Here is a 24611-nt window from a genome sequence, read left to right on the forward strand (position 1 = left end):
CCTTTTACCTTGAATCTATGCCCCCTTGTTATAGAACCCTCAACGAAGGGAAAAAGCTCCTTAGTATCCATCCTATCTGTGCCCCTCATAATTTTGTACACCTCAATCATGTCCCCCCTCAGCCTCCTCTGCTCCAAGGAAAACAAACCCAATCTTCCCAGTCTCTCTTCATAGCTGAAGCGCTCCAGCCCTGGTAACATCCTGGTGAATCTCCTCTGCACCCTCTCCAAAGCGATCACATCCTTCCTGTAGTGTGGCGACCAGAACTGCACACAGTACTCCAGCTGTGGCCTAACCAGTGTTTTATACAGCTCCATCATAACCTCCTTGCTCTTATATTCTATGCCTCGGTTAATAAAGGCAAGTATCCCATATGACTTCTTTACCACCTTATCTACCTGTTCCGCCGCCTTCAGGGATCTGTGAACTTGCACACCAAGATCCCTCTGACCCTCTGTCTTGCCGAGGGTCTTCCCATTCATTGCGTATTCCCTTGCCTTGTTAGTCCCTCCAAAGTGCATCAACTCGCACTTTTCCGGGTTAAATTCCATTTGCCACTGTTCCGCCCATCTGACCAACCTATCTATATCGTCCTGCAGACTGAGGCTATCCTCCTCGCTATTTACCACCCTACCAATTTTTGTATCATCAGCGAACTTACTGATCATACCTTTTACATTCATATCCAAGTCGTTAATGTAGACCACAAACAGCAAGGTCCCTGTGGTACCCCACTGGCCACAGGCTTCCAGTCACAAAAACAACCTTCGACCATCACCCTCTGCCTTCTGCCACTAAGCCAGTTTTGTATCCAAAGTGCCAAGGCACCCTGGATTCCATGGGCTCGTACCTTCTTCACCAGTCTCCTGTGCGGGACTTTATCGAAGGCCTTACTGAAATCCTATTAAAATCGGCCTTCCCCCAATTTAGAACCTTTATTTCCGGCCCCTCCCTGTCCTTTTCCATGACCACCTTAAATCTCACCGAATTATGGTCACTGTCACCAAAGTGCTCACCTACTAGCACTTCTTCCACTTGGCCGGCCACATTCCCTAGAATTAGGTCCAGTACCGCCCCCTCTCTTGTAGGACTTTCTACATGCTGGCTCAAAAAGCTCTCCTGGTTGCACGTTAAGAATTTTGTACCCTCTAAGCCTTTTACACTCTGAGTATCCCAGTTAATATTGGGGAAGTTGAAATCCCCCACTATTATTACCCTATTATTTGCACAATTTTCTGAGATTTGCCTACATATCTGTTCCTCTATCTCCCCCTGACTGTTTGGGGGTCTATAGTACACTCCCATCAAAGTGCTTGCCCCCTTTTTGTTTTTAAGCTCCACCCATATGGCCTCATTTGAGGAACCTGCTAATATATCATCTCTCCTTATGGCAGTAATTGATTCTTTAATTAATATTGCGACCCCCCCTCCTCTTATACCTCCCCCTCTGTCTCGCCTGAAGATTCTGTACCCCGGAATATTGAGCTGCCAGTCTTGCCCCTCCCTCAACCATGTCTCTGTGACAGCAACAATATCATACTCCCATGTGTTTATCAACACCTTCAGTTCATCCACCTTATTTGCAAGACTCCTTGCATTAAAATAGATGCCATCCAGCCTTGCTCTTACATATTTGCCCTGTCTTCCAAGCTGACTTGTTTTTTTCTCAATATTTGGATGCACATCACCCCCTATTGTAGCTCCACTCTGTATCCCATCCCCCTGCCAAGTTAGTTTAAACACCCCCCCCAACAGTGCTAGCAAACCTCCCCGCAAGGATATTTGTCCCGCTCTGGTTCAGATGCAACCCGTCCGACTTGTACAAGTCCCACCTTCCCCAGAAGCAGGCCCAGTGATCCAGGAAACTGAAACCCTCCCTCCTGCACCAACTCTTTAGCCACGCATTCATCTGTTCTATCCTCCTATTTCTATACTCACTAGCCCGTGGCACTGGGAGTAATCCAGAGATTACAACCTTTGAGGTCCTGCTCTTTAATCTGCTACCTAGCTCCCTAAATTCTTGATGCAGGACCTCATCTCCCTTCCTACCTATGTCGTTGGTCCCAATGTGGACCACGACCTCTGCCTGCTCACCCTTCCCCTTGAGAATGCCCTGAAGCCGCTCAGTGACATCCATGACCCTGGCACCAGGGAGGCAACAAACCATCCTGGAGTCACGTTTACGGCCACAGAAACGCCTGTCTGTTCCCCTTACGATAGAATCCCCTACCACTATAGCTCTTCCACTCTTTTTCCTCCCAGCCTGTGCAGCAGAGGAATACTGGTGCCAGGAAGTTGGCTGCTGCTGCCTTCCCCTGATAAGTCATCCCCCTCAACAATATCCAAAGCGGTATATTTGTTTGAGAGGGGGACGGCCACAGAGGACCACTGCACTGCCTGCCTGCTCCTCTTACTCTGCCTGGAGGTCACCCACTTACTTCCTGCCTGTACAACCTTTCCTGCGGTGTGACCATCTCACTAAACGTGCTATCCACGACGTTTTCAGCATCGCGAATGCTCCATAATGAATCCATCCGCAGCTCCAGTGCCGCAATGCGGTTTGTCAGTCGCGCAGCTGGATACATTTCCCGCACACATGGTCGTCAGGGACACCGGAAGGGTCCCTGATTTCCCACATAGAGCAGGAAGAGCATAACACGAGGCTGGGCTGTCCTGACATGACTTACCCTTTAACTAATTAATTCAAATTAAATGAATCCCACCAATTTCACTTCAATTAAAAGGTATACTCAAGGGCCCTTGCTGAACAGCAGTCCCCCACTACACAACAGAGACCCGAGAATCCACAAACTCTAACCTTAGACAAATTCAGCAGGAAAATACTCACCAACCAATCACTTACCTCTTCCTTGGTGACGTCCCACTTGGATTACTTTTTGCTTCTTATTTATCTTAGGTCCAGGAGTTAAGTCCCTGAAAACAAAATATAAAAACGAACCTACCCTTTAAATTCCCTCTACCCCCCAAAAGGTTAGAGGAGGTGGGATTCATTTAATTTAAATTAATTAGTTAAAGGGTAAGTCATGTCAGGACAGCTTCCCTTTTTTTTTTGCCTTATCTTACCCTGTATGCTCCTTGTCATCCAGGGGGCTCTACATTTGGGAGTCCCACCCTTTTTCTTTGTGGGAACATGTTTACTCTGAACCCCTGGAATCTCCCCGTTGAATGCCTCCCATTGCTCTGACACTGATTTACCTTCAAGTAGCTGTTTCCAGTCCACTTTTGCAAAATCACTTCTCAGCTTAGTAAAATTGGCCTTTCCCCAATTTACAACTTTTACTCCTGTTCTATCTTTGTCCTTTTCCATAACTATGCTAAATCTAACTGAATTATGATCACTACTACTAAAACACTGTCCCACTGATACTCCTTCCACCTGCCCAGCTCATTCCCTAAAACTAAAGCCAGAACTGCCCCCACTCATGTTGGGCTTGCTACGTACTGGCTAAAAAAGTATTTAAGAATTCTGCGCCCTCTATACCTTTTGCACTGATTGTGTTCCAGTTAATATTAGGGTAGTTGAAATCCCCTACTGTTTTTGCACTTCTCAGAAATTTGCCTACATATATGCTCTTCTATCTCCCTCTGACTATTTGGGAGTCTACAGTACAATCCCAACAATGTGACTGCAGCTTTTTTGTTCTTTCTGACTCACTGACTCCTGCAAGTGAATTTCTAAGACTGCCATTTTCATCCTTGTCAACTATTTTCAGCTGACTGTCCATGTGAAAGGCTGAAGGTTGACAAGTGTGTAGCAGTGTAGCTGGATCTTTATTGTGTGAGTGGATGGGAACTGCAGGTAACTCCAGTCATTCATTGAGTTTGTGCACATATAAATCCCAATATTCTCTGCGTATAGCAACTCACATCCAAATTATGACTCTCAGGGTTCTCTGCCCACTTTTATTTCTGTAGCGATGGCAGATAACAGACTATGCAAGTCCAGTTGAAAGCACGTGAATTTCGTGCTGCCTGGTCATTTACCTAATTCCTGCGAGCAGCCAGGCCTAGCTGCGCTGTTGAGTGGCTGCTCACCAACAGGGGGCCCCGATATCACGTGAGTGGCTCGCAAAGGCAGCCTGTACCTCTTACTTGGAAAATATAAGATACAGGTCCGCACAGAGTCTGAACGGAGATCAGACATCGCACACGTAAAACACAGATACAGGTCCCGTCCCTCTGTTTACAAACTGTTGTTATGTTAAAACAATGAACAATGGTTGCGCACTATTAAATCCCACATCCTCCAATCTGCACGCCAGACCTCACCAATCTGCCGATCTGAGTTTGTACGAGGTCTGCGAGACAGCGTGCACCAAGGTTCTCTGCTGATGCACTAGACGCCTTGGTGCAAGAGGTGCAGAAGAAGGGGCCATCCTATATCTGCAGGGGACAAGAGACCCTCCAGACATATGCTCAAGAGGCAGTGGGAGGTAGTAGGAGACGAAGTCAACCTCAGGCGCATAGCACCAAGAACATGGATGCAGTACAGGAAGAAGTTCAATGCTTTGACACGAGTAGTCAAGGTGAGTGAGGTCAACTGTCAAGTGACATCTCCTACCAAATGCACCACTAGCCGCTTCCGCTGCTCCACACACTACACCCTCTATCACCCACATACCAATAAACTCTTTCAATCAGTACTCAACTCTGCCAATCAGATGCTTCTTCTCACCCTCACACCTTATCACTGTTGCAAGCCGCACACCCACAACTCACAGGTCACACACACTAGCGGCTATTCAACCATGACAGGCACTTCACCCAAACATCCTGCAGGACACTCACTGATACACGTCCCGCTTTCTTGTAGGAGAAGGTGGTGCATAACAGGAGTCAGCAAATGGCAGTGGCTCCACGGAACATAAACCTCTCAGGATGACAGCACTCCTGTCCCACCCCTGCCACTCTGCCAGTGCCCTTGCTGTTGCCTGTCAGCTAGCCGGCCCACTCCCTGTAGAGTACTGAAACTTTATTATAGGAACATAGGAAGATAGGAACAGGAGTAGGCCAATTAGCCCCTCCAGCCTGTTACGCCATTTAATGAGATCATGGTTGATCTGTGATTCCATATCCCTGCCTTGGCCCCATATCCCTTAATATGAGGGGACTCAATAGGGTAGATGCTGAGAGGATGTTACCCCTCACGGGGGAATCTAAAACTAGAGGGCATAGTCTCAGAATAAGGGGTCGCCCGTTTAAGACGGAAATGAGGAGGAATTTCTTCTCCCAGAGGGTCGTGAATCTTTGGAATTCTTTACCCCAAAAAGCTGTGGAGGCTGAGTCATTGAATACATTCAAGGCTGAGTTAGACAAATTTTTGATCAGCAAGGGAGTCAAAGGATATGGGGAAAGGGCGGGAAAGTGGAGTTGAGGTAAAAATCAGATCAGCCATGATCTCATTAAATGGCAGAGCAGACTTGAGGGGCCGAATGGCCTACTCCTGCTCCTATCTCTTATGGCCTCTTATGGTCTTATGTTTGGTTAACAAAAATCTATCAATCTCAGATTTAAAATTAACAAATGAGCTAGCGTTAACTGCCATTTGCAGAACAGCGTTCCAAACTTCTACCACCCTTTGCGAGTAGAAGCGTTTCTTAACCACTCCTGCAAGTCCTGGCTCTAATTTTTAGGCTATGTCCCCTAGTCCTAGTATTCAAGTATAGGAGACCTTCAAAAATAGGTACAAATGCATCAGCAGCCAGGAGCAATAATCTAGTAACTAACCTGTAAATCCTGCATGGTCCTTTAAATAGTGCTGGTGGGGGGGGAATCATCCATACTGTTTACAACCTGTTCAGCTGTGCAAGGTTAAGACAGTGCGTTAGCTGGAGAGTTGAGTTCCAAAATCATATCAGTCCCTTTAAATTAGCGTTGCACACTGATCTAATGCATATTCTCTTTCCTTTACATGCTGCCAGCATTCGTTATCTGGCGTTATATGGTGTCCGGCACACGTCACGCTGGAAGCCACATAAATACTGCGGCTACAAGAACAGATCAGAGGCTGGGTATTCTGTGGCGCGTGACTCATCTGACTCCACAAAGCCTTTCCACCGTCTACAAGGCACAAGTCAGGAGTGTGATGGAATCCTCTCCACTTGCCTGGATGAATGCAGCTCCAACAACACTCAAGAAGCTTGACACCATCCAGGACAAAGCAGCCCGCTTGATTGGCACTCCATCCACCACCTTAAAAATTCATTCCCTCCACCACCGACGCACCGTGGCTGCAGTGTGTACCATCTACAAGATGCAGGGCAGCAACTCACCAAGGCTTCTTCGACAGCACATCCCAAACCCGCGACCTCTATCAGCAGGCGCAGGCACACGGGAACGCCACCACCTGCACATACCCCTCCAAGTCACACACCATCCTGACTTGGAAATATATCGCCTTTCCTTCATCGTCGCTGGGTCAAAATCCTGGAATTCCCTACCTAACAGCATTCTGGGAGAACCTTCACCACCACTGCAGCGGTTCAAGGCGGCGGCTCATCATCAGCACCTTCTCAAAGGCAGTTAGGGATGGGCAATAAATGCTGGCCTTGTTAGCACGTCCACATCCCATGAATGAATTAAAAAAAACGTGCACATGCATTCTGGACGCCATTTTGGGTCCTTAGGAGGCCGTGTTGTGCCTACAAAACGGGTGCTACACGGCCCAATTTATAGCTCGCAGTTTTAAAAATCAATGAGGAAACAATCCAGTTCATTTTTTTTTAAAATACAAAGAACCATTGACCACTCAGAAATCTCAGCCATGACGTAGAAACTCTTAAAATTATGTTTGCAATCAAAATGTAACCATAGACATTACAACAAATCTCTAATTGTTTTCAGTCGGTGAAGCATACATGCCAACCATCTGTTTTTTAAGCGATCAGCGTTGACACTTTTAGTTACAGGTAGCTATCATTTCTTGTTTGACCAAGGATACAGCCTACAACATCAGAGATAGAAAGCACTGTGTTGAAAATGGGATCAAGGAGCCAACATTAAAGATGAGCTTTATTTATGACCAAGTTCTGGCACTTTAAGCTTTAGTTTCCTCATTTAATTGGGGGGGGGGGGGGATAATTTTATATGAAGTATTTTGAAGATTTGAAGTGTAATCATTTTGACTTTAAAATCTAATCTTTTGTCCATAACTAAGACTATCTGTGTGATAAATCATCTACAAGATTGCTTCATAAGAATGGGATTAACTGAAAAATGTGAAAAAAACAGGACATGAAGTTAATTGAATGGTGAAACTGAATACTTAACAATTGTTCTGCCTAATTTCTAGTTTCATTTTATTGCAAAGGACACATTACACACTTCAGTAAAGAGTTTTACGTACAATTGTTTATCTTATTGTAGCTCAGATTACTGTTTTTAGGTGACCATGCATATAACAAAATAAAACTTATTGATTACTCTGCAGAACCCAGATTCTGGTTCTATTCAGCTCTTTACTGGAGTGGAGCTTCCTTTGACTGTTTTCTTCAGGTGATGATAATTAGGCAGAATCTTCATCAGGAAATCCAGCTGCAGTGTTTGTGGCTGTAAATGAAAAGATTAGACACTAATTAAACAGATATTCGGGCCATTGCATTTCATCATGTAGGTAACCAACAGCAAAATTAAATTTCAACAAAGAATAAAATCCACTAAATTGGATGTGAATGTTCATTTCTTTTTGGTGCTGGTGGAAGTGAGGAATGGAACACTTGTTCACATTTCACCTGGTGTCAGTATCAAGCTGCTATACAGCATGAGCCAAATGCAGAGTGGAGGTATTTTGACTGCTCCAACATTGGAGTAGATTTTCTACAAGGAACTTGCATAATTTTGACCTCCCATTTATAACTACCACACTTAACAATCCAAGCAGTGTGGAAACCTTGTACAATTATATCAAACTGTTCACCACTGAGGTGAGCAAGTGTTCTAGTTTAGATGATACATTTGTGTTGAAGATGCAGCTATAATCTACATCTGTAAATATGTCCTAGACCATTGGCCAGCCAATGGTTTGTTCTAGTCCTGTACATTCTTGCATTCCTAGGTTTTCTCACTAGTTGGAAAACTGGCCTTTAGAGCTGATGTTAGGAAATGCAAAACCAAAAAAAAAATTTAAAATGGCTCCTATCTCCAAAACAGATAGTGAGAAGATAGGCAGAAAGCCTATCCTGTAGGTGTTTTACCTATGCTTCGAAAGAGTTGACGAGTCCTGATCAGGTTCTAGGGAAATCTTGATGAAACAACACTCCTGATGTTTCAAAGATGTGGAGATGCTGGTGATGGACTGGGGTGGACAAATGTAAGGAATCTTACAACACCAGGTTATAGTCCAACAATTTTATTTTAAACAACAGGCAGCAGTATTCCAGATGGTGCACCTACTTGTAACCACGAGGTATATGTTTACCCAATTCTTAAGTATGAAAAGGAGCAGAAAGCTATAGGCTGCAGGAAGATATCAATGGACTGGTCAGGTGGGCAGAAAAGTAGCAAATGGAATTCAATCCAGAGAAGTGTGAGGTAATGAATTTGGGGAGGCAAAGGCAAGGGAATATACAATAAATGGGAGGATACTGAGAGGTGTAGAGGAACAAAGGGACCTTGGAGTGCATGTCCACAGATCCCTGAAGGTAGCAGGACAGGTAGATAAGGTGGTTAAGAAAGCATACGGGATACTTTCCTTTTTTCTATTTATAAAGCCCAGGAGATTTATGAGAATATTGCCAGGATTGGAGAATTTCAGCTATGAGGATAAACCCAGCAACTATAGGCCAGTCAGTTTAACCTTATTGGGGGGGAAACATTTAGAAACAATAATCTGGGACAGGATTAACAGTCACTTGGATGAGTGTGAATTGATTAGGGAAAGCCAGCACGGATTTGTTAAAGGCAAATCATGTGGTGTATATGGGCTTTCAAAAGGCGTTTGATAAAGTGATACATGAAGCTTATCATCAAGATTGCGGCCCATGGAATAAAGGGGGCAGTAGCAACATGGATACACAATTGGCTAAGTGACAGGAAACAGAGAGTAGTGGTGAATGGTTGTTTTTCGGACTGGAGGAAGATGTGCAGTGGTGTTCCCCAGGGTTGGTGCTGGGACCACTGCTTTTCTCGATATGGACTTGGCACCACTGCTTTTCTTGACTTGGACTTGGGTGTACAGGGCACAATTTACAAATTTGCAGATGACACAAAACTTGGAAGGGTAGTAAACAGTGAGGAGGATAGTGATAGACTTCAAGAGGATATAGACAGGCTGGTGGGATGAGCGGACACATGGCAGATGAAATTTAACGCAGAAAAATGCAAAGTGATACATTTTGATAGGAAGAACGAGGAGAGGCAATATAAACTAGGAGGGCACAATTCTAAAAGGGGCACAGGAACAGAGAGATCTGGGGGTATACGTGCACAAATCTTTAAAGGTGTCAGGGCAGGTTGAGAAAGCGGTTAAAAAAGCATACGGGATCCTGGGCTTTATAAATAGAGACATAGGATATTAAGAGGGAGGCGGGTTGGCAGCGGGTAACGCGCCCGGTGAAATCGGAGTGCTCCACACGCGATCGCAGCCTAATTGAATGTACTTACGCGTGCTTCTGGGTTTCCCATTCCAGACCTGCACAGCGGGCGCACTGCGCACCCGCATCACAGGCTGTCAGCAGGAGGAGCCCTATTTAAAGGAGCAGTCCTCCAATGCTGCTCCTGCAGCAAAGAACCAAAATAATAGAATGGACCAGGCCAGGGGCAAAGCTGCTCCAAGATTTTCTGACTCCTTACTCCAGGTGCTGCTCGATGGGGTGTGGAGTAGGAGGGAAACGTTTTTCCCATCTGATGGGAGGAGGTGGCCTCCCTCTGCCACCAAGGATGCCTGGCTCGAGGAGGTCAGCAGCAGCAGCAATGTCGGCCGAACCTGGGTCCAGTGCAGCAAGTGCTTTAATGACCTAACCAGGTCAGCCAAAGTGAGTATACTTACACATTCTCCCACACTCTGTCTTCCATATCACCTCCACCACCACACAACTCCTTCTGCACTGCCACCACAATGCTCTCGCATCACTCCTCATATCCACTCAACCATCATCCTCACCTTGCCTGCACTTACTCATCGCCCCAGTTCCCATTCGAACACTACCACGCAACGCAATCCTCATACAATCTCATAGCTATGTCTCAAACGCACCCTCCCCATCATGCATCTCCCTCACGGTCACCCCCACCCACACCAATGCATGCAGCGGGTCACTATGCAACCATCACTCAATCACGCCTCTCTGTTTTGCCTTGAGGAGAAGAGATGCCAGAATGCCCGGGAGAGGGCAAGGACCGGAGGGGGCCCGCCACACCAGGTGGTCCTAACGGACATGGAGCCGCACGCTGGAGTGCCTGTCCGTGGCGGACGCCGAGACTGGGAGCGCACAAACGGCTGGTGACAGAAATCTAACACTCAGCACTAATGATAGCGAATGATCTTAACATCTGCAGCACCTCAACATCTGTTCTCTTAAAAGGCCATGTGCGACCGCTGTGACTGCAGAGGGCGATTCCTCAAAGGACCTGCCAGCCTCTGATAAGGCATCGTCACATCTGAGCCAGCCATCCACCAGCGCAGATATACACACCTCGGTGGGTCCCCATCCTCACTTAGTTGGGCTTGCACATGGTGAGTCACCACGCACATGTGAGCACGAGCAGACCCTAGTGGCAGGGGCAGCCGTGGAGAGTCCGCGTCGGTGGGTGCACTCTTCTCCAGGCTCTGTTCAGCTGGACCCAGATGCTGAACCCTGGGGGCCAGCCATGAAAAGGAGAATTATCGAGGGCCAGCAGCACATTGCCAAGGTACTGGAACAATTGCCACGCGCACTCTCCACAATCGCGCAGATGTTGGAGGAGTCCAACTCCTGCTTGAGTGGAATACTGTCACAGGGACGTGAAGGCATCTCTGAGATAGTGTCGCAGGTAGGTGCGGGAATGTCTGCGATGGAGGAAAGGCTAGCCTCCATTGAGCTTCAAGCACGGCTCAACAATGAGTCCATTTAGACCCTGACAACAGCCGTTCAGATTCAGGGTGAGCAACATTCTGCCGCCTTAACCAGGCTGACAGATACATTACAACTGGCCTTCCAAGGCTTCACACAAGTCCTCCAAACTGTCGTTCAGCAGGGTGGAAGGAGTGATGTGGGCCTGGGCCAAGAGAGGAATGATGGCAAAAGGGGACATGGAAGTGGGGACGCCACTCAAAGCGCTTCCACATCTCACCCGTTGCCCCCCTCTCAACCAGTACCCGCAATGCTGCCTCCTCTCCAGGTGGCCGAGACTGTCCCTGCAGTCTTTGGAGGGGCCCTCACGGGCACCATAACCCAGAGGGCGTCCGCGCAAAGCATCTCATCGGTCAGGGCACGAGCAACCTGCCACTACCTCTGCTGAAGCCACAGGGGTAGCACCACGTAGGGGTTCCCGTAAACGTAAGGCTAAGTTTTGTGAGCACATAGGGTGTATGACAGAATGTCATGATTTTCATTCAGTTATGTTTGTTTTGCCAAGCACATTAAAATTGTTATCACCACTACTGCCAGGTCTTTGCAAATCTTGTCTGGTTTGTGCAATAATTCCCTTTCCTGAGGATCACCATGAAGACCCACACCTGATACCACCCATTGTGTCACTGCAGAGTGGGTGTAGGTGTATTTGCAGGGCTTTTTTGTGCAGACGACTGAGACACGCCGGTGATGTCCCCGGTGACACCCTGCAAGGATCCGGAGGAGAAGTTGTCGAGGGCAGTGGTGACTGACAGCTACAGGTAAGAAGATGGTGCTCGGGCCAGCCGGGAGCAGCTCGGCATCAAGGAGGCTACAGATGTCCACGACTACATGTCGAGTGACTCTGAGCCTTCGTGTGCACTGCTGCTCAGAGAGGTCCAGGAAGCTGAGCCTTGGGCTGCAGACCCTGTGGCGAGGTTAGTGCCTTCTGCGACACATCGCTCTCTGCGGTTGCCCTCCCTCCTGCTGTGCAGGTGGATGTGTCACAGCACTGTGTTTGTGGAGCTCCACGAGTCAGAGGTGGACGGCGTGGCTGGTGATGCTGTTGTCCTCCGATGAGGTCATGACTGCAGCTATGGCGGCCCCAATCCGCAAGATGTACATTTGAGGGGGTCTGCAAGGTAGGTAAATGGGTCTGCACATTGGAGTTGAGGTTCCAAGTTTGTGAATTTTTATGTTAGGAGGAAGATGGTGCAGGCCAAACTTTGTCCAAAGTGACAGAGTGGCCTCCTGCAATGAGTGAGGGTCTCACCCACCCCCCGCCCAACCTGTCAAATGGACCTTTGCAGCTTCCACCGGCTGGTGGCTGCAACACATCTGTTTCAACTGTTAAGTGTTTCCCCCAGTACGGGAAACATGCTCAGTTGAGATGAAAATCCCACCCCTCCTAAAATATCCTCCCAATCAGGTCTGCAAACGACCTGAACCATCTAATTAATTTTTTAAAAGTAGGATCCCGCCGGCTTTAATTGTCAGTGGGAGTCACGCATGCGGGGGCTGCGCGCACATCATTGGGGAACCCAGATGTGGGCGGGTTGGAGCCGGGCTCTGGACCCGCCCCAGGAATTTCAAATTTTTTTTATATATGCGTTCATGGGATGTGGGCGTCGCTGGCAAGGCCAGCATTTATTGGCCATCCCTAATTGCCCTTCAGAAGGTGGTGGTGAGCTGCCTTCTTGAATCGCTGCAGTCTATGTGGTGAAGGTTCTCCCACAGTGCTGTTAGGAAGGGAGTTCCAGGATTTTGACCCAGCGACGATGAAGGAACGGCGATATATTTCCAAGTCGGGATGGTGTGTGACGTGGAGGGGAACGTGCAGGTGGTGTTGTTCCCATGTGCCTGCTACCCTTGTCCTTCTAGGTGGTAGAGGTCGCGGGTTTGGGAGGTGCTGTCGAAGAAGCCTTGGCGAGTTGCTGCAGTGCATCCTGTGGATGCTACACACTGCAGACACTGTGTGCCGGTGGTGGATGGGAGCCAATCAAGCGGGCTGCGTTGTCCTGGATGGTGTCAAGCTTCCTGAGTGTTGTTGGAGCTGCACTCATCCAGGCAAACGGAGAGTATTCCATCACACTCCTGACTTGTGCCTTGTAGATGGTAGAAAGGCTTTGGGTAGTCAGAAGGTGAGTTACTCACTGCAGAATACTCAGCCTCTGACCTGCTCTTGTAGCCACAATATTTATATGGCTGGTCCAGTTAAGTTTCTGGTCAATGGTGACCCCCAGGATGTTGATGGTGGGGGATTCGGCGATGGTAATGCCGTTGAATGTCAAGGGGAGGTGGTTAGACTCTCTCTTGTTGGAGATGGCACTTGTCTGGTGCGAATGTTACTTGCCACTTATAAGCCCAAGCCTGGATGTTGTCCTGCTGCATATCTCGCTACATGCAGGCACGGACTGCTTCATTATCTGAGGGGTTGCGAATGGAACTGAATACTGTGCAATCAGCGAACATCCCCATTTCTGACCATATGATGGAGGGAAGGTCATTGATGAAGCAGCTGAAGATGGTTGGGCCGAGGACACTGCCCTGAGGAACTCCTGCAGCAAAGACCTGGGGCTGAGATGATTGGCCTCCAACAACCACTACCATCTTCCTTTATGTTAGGTATGACTCCAGCCAATGGAGAGTATTCCCCCTGATTCCCATTGACTTCAATTTTACTTGGGCTCCTTGGTGCCACACTCTGTCAAGTACTGCCTTGATGTCAAGGGCAGTCACACTCACCTCACCTCTGGAATTCAGCTCTTTTGTCCATGTTTGGACCAAGGCTGCAATGAGGTCTGAAGCAGAGTGGTCCTGGCAGAACCCAAACTGAGCATCGGTGAGCAGGTTATTGGTGAGTAAGTGCCACTTGATAACACTGTCGACGACACCGTCCATCACTTTGCTGATGATTGAGAGTAGGCTGATGGGGCGGTAATTGGCCGGATTGGCTTTGTCCTGCTTTTTGTGGACAGGACATATCTGGGCAATTTTCCACATTGTCGGGTAGATGCCAGCGTTGTAGCTGTACTGGAACAGCTTGGCTAGAGGTGCAGCTAGTTCTGGAGCACACGTCTTCAGCACTACAGCTGGGATGTTGTCGGGGCCCATAACCTTTGCTGTATCCAGTGCACTCAGCCGTATCTTGATATCATGTGGAGTGAATCGAATTGGCTGAAGACTGGCTTCTGGGATGGTTGGGAAATCGGGAGGAGGCCGAGATGGATCATCCACTCGGCACTTCTGGCTGAAGATGGTTGCAAACGCTTCAGCCTTGTCTTTTGCACTCACATGCTGGACTCTGCCATCATTGAGGATGGGGATGTTTACAAAGCCTCCTCCTCACGTTAGTTGTTTAATTGTCCACCACCATTCACGACTGGATGTGGCAGGACTGCAGAGCTTTGATCTGATCCGTTGATTGTGGAATTGCTTAGCTCTGTCGATAGCATGTTGCTTCCACTGTTCAACATGCATGTAGTCCTGAGTTGTACCTTCACCAGGTTGGCACCTCATTTTTAAGTCTGCCTGGTGCTGCTCCTGGCATGCTCTTCTACACTCCTCATTGAACCAGGTTGATCCCCTGGCTTGTTGGTAATGGTAGAGTGAGGAATATGCCGGGCCATGAGTTTACAGATTGTGCTGGAATACAATTCTGCTGCTGCTGATGGCTCACAGCGCCTCATGGATGCCCAGTTTTGAGCTGCTAGATCTGTTCTGAATCTAACCCATTTAGCACGGTGATAGTGCCACACAACACGTTGGATGATATCCTCAGTGCGAAGACGGGACTTTGTCTCCATTTTAGCAGCCCCCCCCCACCACACGCCACGAACGTACCCACTTGGACATCTGAAAATCGACCCCATAGAGTACAAAAGTACAGAAGTCATAAAACACTAGTTCAGCCACAACTGGAATACTGTGTACAGTTCTGGGCACAGGATTTTACTGAAAGATGTGAGGTGCAGAAGAGATTTACTGGAATGATTCCAGGGATTCAACGATTTGTGCACATATATCCCCAGATCTCTCTGTTTCCTGTACCCTTTTTAGAATTGTGCCCTCTAGTTTATATTGTCTCTCCTTGTTCTTTCTACCAAAATGTATCACTTTGGATTTTTCTGCGTTAAATTTCACCTGCCACGTGTCCGCTCATTCCACCAGCCACACGTGGATAGACTGGAGAAGCTCCTTGGAACAAATATGGTTGTGAGGAGAATTGATAGAGGTATTCAAAATCATGAAGGGTCTAGACAAAGTGGATGGAGAGAAACTGTTCCCATTTACAGAAGGGTCAAGATCCAAAGGACATAGATTTAAGATGATTGGCAGAAGAATCAAAGGTGACACGAGGAGCGGATCGGAGCAGAGAGAGCTGCGACGGAGTTCGAAGTGACGTCAGGAATCAGAAAGGGACGCGACACAGGGGAGGCACCTGATTGGTAAGTAGGTTCAGGTGAGTATTTCTACTTATCTACAGTAACTAAAGTAAAAAGAAAGGTAAGGTCTGCAGGTCTTATAGCAAGTAGCGTTTTTTAGTGAATCAAGGTCCCTAGTGTAGTTAACATTCTCTAAATTAAGAATAATTTAAAGAAGTAAACTCCTTAAAGGGAGTGGTAAGTAGTTTTTCTTTCCTTTTTTTTCTCTTGACATTGTCGTTGTTGTTAAGCTAAACTTAGGGGTTAAGTCATGGCAGGAGATCCCAGAGCCGTGTCACGTTCCTATTGTGGGATGTGGGAATTCAGGGATCCTTCCTGTGTCCCTGGTTCCTTCACCTGCGGGAAGTGTGTCCAGCTGCAGCTACTGTTTGACCGCTTGACGGTTCTGGAGCTGCGGATGGACTCACTTTGGGGCATCCGCGATGCTTAGGAAGTCGTGAATAGCACGTTCAGTGAGTTGGTCACACCACAGATAAAAATTACTAAGGGAGATAGTGAATGGGTGACCAACAGACAGAGGAAGAGTAGGAAGGTAGCGCAGGGGTCCCCTGCAGTCATCTCCCTCCAAAACAGGTATACCGTTTTGGATACTGCTGGGGAAGATGGCTCACCAGGGGAAGGTGACAGCGGCCAGGTTCATGGCACCGTGGCTGGCTCTGCTGCACAGGAGGGCAGGAAAAAGAGTGGCAGAGCTATAGTGATAGGGGACTCGATTGTAAGGGGAATAGACAGGCGTTTCTGCAGACGTAACCGAGACTCCAGGATGGTATGTTGCCTCCCTGGTGCAAGGGTCAGGGATGTCTCGGAGCGGCTGCAGGACATTCTGGAGGGGGAGGGTGAACAGCCAGTTGTCGTGGTGCATATAGGTACCAACGATATAGGTAAAAAACGGGATGAGGTCCTACAAGCTGAATTTAGGGAGTTAGGAGTTAAACTAAAAAGTAGGACCTCAAAGGTAGTAATCTCAGGATTGCTACCAGTGCCATGGGCAAGTCAGAGTAGGAATGACAGGATAGCTAGGATGAATACGTGGCTTGAGAGATGGCGCAAGAGGGAGGGATTCAAATTCCTGGGCCATTGGAACCGGTTCTGGGGGAGGTGGGACCAGTACAAATTGGACAGTCTGCATCTGGGGACTGGAACCAATGTCCTAGGGGGAGTGTTTGCTAGTGCTGTTGGGGAGGGTTTAAACTTATGTGGCAGGGGGATGGGAACCGATGCAGGAAGTCAGTGGGAAGTAAAGTGGTGACAGAAACAAAAGGCAGTAAGGGAGAGTGTACAAAACATGATCGGACAGATGGTCTAAGAAAGCAGGGCAAAGACCAAGGGAAATCTGGATTAAACTGCATTTATTTCAATGCAAGAAGTCTGATGGGAAAGGCAGATGAACTCAGGGCATGGATGGGTACATGGGACTGGGATGTTATAGCTATTACTGAAACATGGCTAAGGGAGGGGCAGGACTGGCAGCTCAATGTTCCAGGGTACAGATGCTATCGGAAAGATAGAGCAGGAGGTAAGAGAGGAGGGGGAGTTGCGTTCTTGATTAGGGAGAACATCACGGCAGTAGTGCTTTAGACTGAGACTTTTTTCCCTGGAGAGTAGGAGGTTAAGGGGTGATCTTATAGAAGTCTATAAAACAATGAGGGGCATAGATAAGGTAGATAGTCAAAATCTTTTCCCAAAGGTAGGGGAGTCTATAACAAGGGGGCATAGATTTAAGGTGAGAGGGGAGAGATACAAAAGGGTCCAGAGGGGCAATTTTTTCACTCAAAGGGTGGTGAGTGTCTGGAACGAGCTGCCAGAGGCAGTAGTAGAGGCGGGTACAATTTTGTCTTTTAAAAAGCATTTGGACAGTTACATGGGTAAGATGGGTATAGAGGGATATGGGCCAAGTGCAGGCAATTGGGACTAGCTTAGTGGTATAAACTGGGCGACATGGACATGTTGGTCCGAAGGGCCTGTTTCCATGTTGTAAACTTCTATGATTCTATGAGGAAAAACTTTTTTACACAGCGAGTGATTAGGATCTGAAATGCACTGCCCGAGGGGGTGGTGGAGGCAGATTCAATCATGGCCTTCAAAAGGGAACTGGATAAGTACTTGAAAGGAAAACATTTGCAGGGCTATGGGGATAGGGCGGAGGAGTAGGACTATCGCTGGATTGCTCTTGCATAGAGCCGGAGCGTACTCAATGGGCCGAATGGCCTCTTTCTGTGCTATAACCTTTCTATGATTCCATGAAAGATTGGATAGGCTGGGGTTGTTTTCTCTGGAACAGAGGAGGCTGAGAGAAGATTTAATTGAGGTGTATAAAATTATGAGGGGCATCGATAGAGTGGATTGGAAGGACCTATTTCCCTTAGCAGAGAGGTCAATAACCAGGGAGCATAGATTTAAAGTAATTGGTAGAAGGACTGGAGGAGAGTTGAGGAGAAATTTTTTCACTCAGAGGGTTGTAGGGGTCTGGAAATCACTGCCTGAAACTCACTGCCAGAGGCAGAAACCCGCATTGCATTTAAAAATTACTTGGATAAGCACCTGAAGTGCTGTAACCTACAAGGCTATGGACCAAGAGCTGGAAAGTGGGATTAGGCAGGATAGCTCTTTTTCGGCCGGCACAGACATGATGGGCTGAATGGCTTCCTTCTGTGCTGTAAATTTCTATGATTCTATGAGTCAGGAGGTGAACCACTATCTGCAGAATACCCAGCCTCTGACCTGTTCAAGTTGCCACAGCATTTATGTGGCTGGTCCAGTTGAATTTCTGGTCAAGGATGTTGATGGTGGGGGATTTAGCGATGGTAATGCCATTGAACGACATGGGGAGGTGGTTAGACTCTCTACTGTTGGAGATGGTCATTACCCGGCACTTGTGTGGCACAAATGTTATTTGTGACTTATTAGCTCAAGCCTGGATGTTGTCCAGGTCTTGCTGCATGTTGGCACGGGCTGCTTCATTATCTGAGGAATTGCAAATGGAGCTGAACACAATCATCAACAAACAGCCCCGCTTCTGACCTTATGATGGAGGGCAGGCCATTGATTAAGCAGCTGAAGATAGCTGGGCCTAGGAGGCTGCCTTGAACTCGTGCAGCGATGTCCTGGGCTGAGACGATTGGCCTCCAACAACCACAACCATCTTCCTTTGTGCTTGTTATAATTCCAGCCACTAGAGTGTTTTCCTCCTGATCCCCATTGACTTCACTTTTATGAGGGCTCCTTGGTGCCACATGCAGTCGATTGCTGCCTTAATTTCAAGGACAGTCACTCTCACTTCACTTTAGGAATTCAGCTGTTTTGTCTATGTTTGGACCAAGGCTGTAATAAGGTTCCTGGCGGAAACCAAACTGAGCGTCAGTGTGCAGGTTATTGGTGAGTAAGTGCTGCTTGATAGCACTGTTGACTACTCCTTACATCACTTTGCTGATGATTGAGTGTAGATGGATAAGATGGCAAATGGCCAGGTTGGATTTGTACTGCTTTTTGTGGACAGGACATACCTGGGCAATTTTCTACATTGTCCAGTAGATGCCAGTGTTGTAGCTGTACTCAAACAGCTGGTTTTGGAGAACAAGTCTTCAGCACCACAGCTGGGATGTTGTCGGAACCCGTAGCCTTTGCTGTGTCCAATGCACTTAGCCATTTCTCGATATCACGAGGATTTAACTGAATTAGCTGAAGACTGGCATCTGTGATGGTGGGGACCTCAGGAGAAGACCGAAGGAAAATCCACTGGGCATTTCTGGCTAAAGGTGGTCAGGAGAGTACGTGGGTTTTAAGGAGGCTCTTAAAGGAGGAGTAAAGGGGGTGCAGCAGAGGGTAATGCAGATTGTGGGATCTAGGTGGCTTAAGGCATAGCCGCCAATGGTAAGGCAAAAGATGGGGACGCACAAGAGGCCAGTCCAAGGAACAGAGAGTTGGATGGGGTACGGTTGCAGTACTGCAAGAGGTCACAGAAATAGGGAAGGGCGAGGCCCTGAAGTGATTTAAACACAGGATGAGAACTTTAAATTTGTGGGGTTGGAAAACCGGAAGCAATGTAGGTCAGCAAGGATAGGGATGATGGGTGAGTGGGACTTGATGTGAGAAAGGAAAGGGGCAGCAAAGTTTTGGGTAAGCTGAAGGATGGGCGGGCTGGCCAGGATAGCATTGGAATAGTCAAGTCTGAAGGTTACAAAGTCATGGATTAGGATTTTAGCTGCAGATAGGCTAGGGTAGGGGCGGTGTCCACGTACGTTATGGAGGTGGAAGTCTCTGTGATGGAGAGGATATGGGATCGAAGGCTCAACTAGGAGTCGAATAGGATACCGAGATTGCAAACAGTCTGGTTCAGCCTGAGACAGTGATTGGGGGGGAATGGAGTCGGTGGCAAGAGTACGGGGTTTGTAGCGGGGGCTGAAGAAAATGGCTTTGCTCTTCCCAATGTATCACTGGAGGAAATTGTGGTTCATCCAAGCAGTCTGACAGCACAGAGACAGTGCAGGGATTGAGTGGAGTGGTGCGGTGCAGAGGTAGAGCTAGATGTCATGAGTATATGTGTAAGAAGCAGCATGTAGATAGGAAGACAGCACCAGCGATGGATCTTTAGAGGGCTCCTGAGACTGAAACATGAAGAGGTGGAACTGCAAGTACTTGAAACCAACAAAGATCACATTGCACATTAAAAATATCACTAATACACTGACATGCGCCCTTGAGTACTTGAGATTGATTTAAATCAACCAACTCTTCCCTCTACTGAGGATTGTCCCTCTATTACCTGTTCCTAACTAACAAATGGATAGAGAGCACGAAAAGGGAACTGCAGTCTCTTCCATTATCTTACGGTTGCACTTTTGACAGAAAATGTTCACTCTTTTACTCCCCCTCAGCACCACTGCAAGTAGAATAGTACACATGCAAAGCAAAAAACACAATCTCCCACATTGTTGGGTAGGAGTATCTTACATTTCAATTTCATTCATCCGATTAACTTACTTTCTTTTGCAAGCTCATGGCATCTGGACAAGTACCTGGTGAGAGTAGAATGGATACAGTAGTCTAGTGGCTATCGTATTGGATTAGAAACTCAAAGGTCAGGAGTTCAAATTCCATCATGGCAAGTTGTGAAATTGAATTCAATAAATCTGGTAATTTGTGGACTAGCACTGGAAAATGACCATGAAAGCTACGAAATTGTCATAAAAATCCAATTAGTTCACTTGTCCTTCAGGGGACTTGCCACCCTTACCCAGTCTGGTCTACATATGACTCCAATCCCACACAGTGGTCGATTCAATACCATCAGGGCAATTAGGGACGAGCAATTAATACTTCCTTGCCAATGTCGCTCACATCCCAATAACAAATAAAATTTAAAATTCTCATCCTTGTATTCAAATCCCTCTATGACCACACCCCTTCCTATCTCTGTAACCTCCTCCAGCCCTACAACCTCCGGGATCTCTGTGCTTCTCTACTTCAAGCCTCTTGCCCATCCTTGATTTCCGTCACCCCACCATTGACGGCCATGCTTTCAGCTCCCTCCCTAAACCTCTCTCCTCCTTTAAGACGTTCCTTAAAACGTACCTCTTTGACCAAGCTTTCGGTCACCTGTCCTAATATCTCTATGTGGCTCGATGTCAAATTTTGTTTGATTACGCTCCTCTGAAGCTCTACCACGTTAAATGCGCTATATAAATAGAAGTTGTTGTTGTATATTATTAGAAAACCTCTCATTGCATTGCTATTCCTCAGCACACAGAAACACAGCATCGCGTCTTCTACCTGGGAAGAGAATCTGAAGTTGCATTAACCTACACTGTAAAGATCTCACCTGTGGCCGTTCTGACTGCACTCTTCGCATACAGTCTACCCCGTAGATAACTGTGTTCTCTGGAATAACTTCACAGGAATTTACTTGGCAGCAGGCTCCAATAATACAGCCACTGGATAGGATCACATTTCTACCTATAAATGCTGAGACAAAAAAAACCCAGAAGTTACAAACATTTGAAATAGATAAGTGGTAGCTCAAAAAAATCTCAAAATATGCAGTTTAATTGACACAAATTTATTCCAGAAAAATGTAATCGAGGTAGCAATATCCATCCATATATGATGCAACACTGCTACTACAAATGAAGGTGAAGGTTAAGCTATTGCTTAAAAATAAACACCTTGGGCACGATTTTAACATGTCAGCGGGTGGGTGACTAGTCGTGTGGGAAACCTGGAAAACTTTTCTGCTTCTGCTTGAGCGATCACAACTAAATTGAAGGCCCTTAATTTTACTTCCGGGTTTCACGTCTCCAAGCTGCGCAGCAGGCGTACTGCGCATCCGAATGACGTATTGTGAACTGGAGTATTTAAAGGGCCATTGCAATCATGGATTTTGCAGGAGAAAGGAGGAAAATTGAAAAATGCAGCATCATAGGTCGAAGGCAGAACCCCGTTTTAGCGACTCTTCGAGTTGCTACTGGCTGGTGTCAGGAGCAGGAGGGAATATACCTGGCTGATCGGAGGAAGCGCCCTGCTTCTGCCACCAAGGTGTGGCTGGAGGTGGCAGAGAAGTTTAGCAGCAGGTGGGTGCAATGCAGGAAGTGCTTTAATGAACTAACCAGGTCAGGAAAAGCGAATACAGTTACTGATTCACCTACATCCTGTGATGTACAATACGCCCCCCTCTCTCTTTGTTTTGCCAAGCATACTCCATCACATCACTCCTCACAGCCACTTAAGTCTAATCAGCTTACTTTTGCTTTCTGTGCACTTCCTCACCTCCCCATTTATGAACCCATCACTCCAATCCTAATGCAATGGGATGAATCTGTCTGATACTTACTCTCTGTGATGTAACCACTATTGTCAGCCTCACCCAAAGCAATGCATCCATCGGGTGAACACATCACCTTCACTCACTCACACGTCTGTTCTTTCTCCCCTTGTAGGAGAAGGGAGCGCAAAATGCACGGGAGAGGAATAGGACTGGAGGGGGCCCAACGCAAATAGTACCCTGTGAGATGTGGAGGAGGCAGTGTTGGACATCAGTCGCACAGTTGCATGCCTGGCCGTCGGACATGGCGAGATTGGCAACCCGCAGATGGCTGGTGACAGAACTTTAACATCCTTCACGCACATCATGAATTGATGTTATCAATGGTTGATCTGTTGCACACCTCAATATGCTCATTAGAAATTAACTTCTGCAATGATTTTTTAATATTGCTTTATGTTCTCTTCCAGGGCCTTTAAGGATTGATGAGGAGGCAGGCGCCATGGAAGATGACGATTCCTCAGAGGAGCTCAATTCCTCTAAGGGTGCACCATCACATCACATCCAGCCATGCGCCAGCGCAGATACTGGCACTTCAGTGGATCCTGTTAGACAGATAGTTGGGTTGTTACCTGCTGATTCAACACTCGAGAATGGACAAGCAGGCACTGGTGGCAGGAGCACCTGTGGGGAGTCCGCGTCGGGGAGCGCACTCCTCTCCAAGCTCTGCTCAGCTGGAAACAGATGAAGAACCTCAGGAGACATCGTGGAGAGTGAGAATGAGCGAGGCAGAGCTCCACCTTTGTGAGGTAATGAAAAACGTGTCACGCACATTCTCCACAACAGCGGATAGGATGGAGGAGTCCAACTCCATTGCTAGCGGATTGGTGGCGCAGGTAAGTGCGGGAATGTCTTCGATGGAGAGAGTTGCAGCCCCCATTGAGCTTCAAGCACGCTCTCAAATGAGTTCATGCAGGTCATGACAACGCCCGTGCGGACTCTGGATGCCAACATGTCTGCCATCTTAAACAGGCAGACAGAAACTTCAGCCATGGCCTTAGAAAGCACCACATCTCCTCACCAGCCTGCTGTTCAGCAGAATGGTGGGAGTGATGTTCCACCGGCCCGGAAGAGGGATGACGACGAAAGGAGACACGGAAATGGGGACTTCACTCAAAGCACTCCCACGTTTCACCCGTTGTCCACCGCCACCCCCCCCACCCCATCAGTACCTGAAATGCTGCCTTCTCTTCCGATGTCAGAGTCTGCCCCTGCATAGATGCAGGTGGAGCAGTCTTTGGCAGGCTGCCCCTGCATAGATGCAGGTGGAGTAGTCTTTCAGTCTTTGGCAGGGCCCTCATGGGTACCAAAACCCAGAGGTCGTAGGCAAGAATCTGAGCAACCCGCCACGACCTCTGCTGAAGCCACAGGGGATGCGCCCTGTCGAAGTAGTAGGAACAGGAAGGCAGAGGTTTTGTAATCACCAAGAGTGTGCTCGGAATGTCATGTTTTTCATTTATATTTGTTTTTTGTTAAATGCAGATTAAATGTTAGAATTCTCACCACCACTGCCACGTCTTGCCCATTCCTGAATCCCTTTTGTGATGTGCTTCACCATGAACACCAAAACACGATGCCATCCATTGGGCACATGTACAATGGGTGTATGCGTGATAGAAGGACTGTTAGAGGTGGTCTGAGTAGTTCACTATCTTCACGTTGCAGATCTCATTATGAGGACCTGTTAGATACGAGTGAATCCCTGGCATCACGAGCATCCATGTGCGCCGCTGCTATGGCAATGGGTTCCCCATCTTCATCCTCTTCTTCAATGTTGCCAGCAGATGAGGATGCTTCATGAGCACATTCGAGCTCCTCCATCCGTAACCCTCTATGTTGTGATGTTGTGTAGGATGCAGCACACAATGATTATTCCGCACACCCTTGCAGTGAGTACTGAAGGGCTCCCCCACATCGATCTAGGCACGTGAAACGCATCTTGAACATTCCTCTGATTTGTTCAATGACAGGCCTGTTGGTGATGTGACTGTCGTACCGCTGCTGTGCCTCATTAGTGGGGTTTCTCATGAGCTACGTCTGCAGGGGGTATCCTTGTCTCCAAGGAGCCAGCCCTTAATTCTGTCTTGTGCGTGGAAAAGGGCAGGAATGTTGGACTCGCGCAAAATGAAGGAATCATGGCAGCTGCCAGGGAATCTGGCATACACCTGCTAATACCTCCTCCGGTGGTTGAAAATCGCTGCGCATTGACGAAGTGATATCTCTTTCGGTTTATGAACGGTCCTGGTTCACGTGGAGATCCTCAGATCAATTGCGCCCTGCACCCGTGGGAAGTCAGCCAGA

General features: G+C 47.6%; 1 protein-coding gene across 3 annotated transcripts in view; it reads right to left on the reverse strand.

Moving 5' to 3' along the window:
* Positions 1-7292: 7292 nt before the first annotated feature.
* Positions 7293-24611, reverse strand: part of dctn6 (dynactin subunit 6) — an 85904-nt gene continuing 68585 nt past the window's right edge. For all 3 annotated transcript variants that reach the window (XM_067992926.1, XM_067992935.1, XM_067992943.1), the window contains 2 exons: positions 21312-21454; positions 7293-7569 (listed from right to left, as the gene is read on the reverse strand). In XM_067992926.1, coding sequence (XP_067849027.1) covers positions 7471-7569; positions 21312-21454 — 242 coding nt within the window. In that variant the 3' untranslated portion in view covers positions 7293-7470. The remainder of the gene's footprint in view (positions 7570-21311; positions 21455-24611) is intronic.

The sequence above is a fragment of the Heptranchias perlo genome, chromosome 1, assembly GCF_035084215.1.
Source record: "Heptranchias perlo isolate sHepPer1 chromosome 1, sHepPer1.hap1, whole genome shotgun sequence".
Classification (NCBI taxonomy): Eukaryota; Metazoa; Chordata; class Chondrichthyes; order Hexanchiformes; family Hexanchidae; genus Heptranchias; species Heptranchias perlo.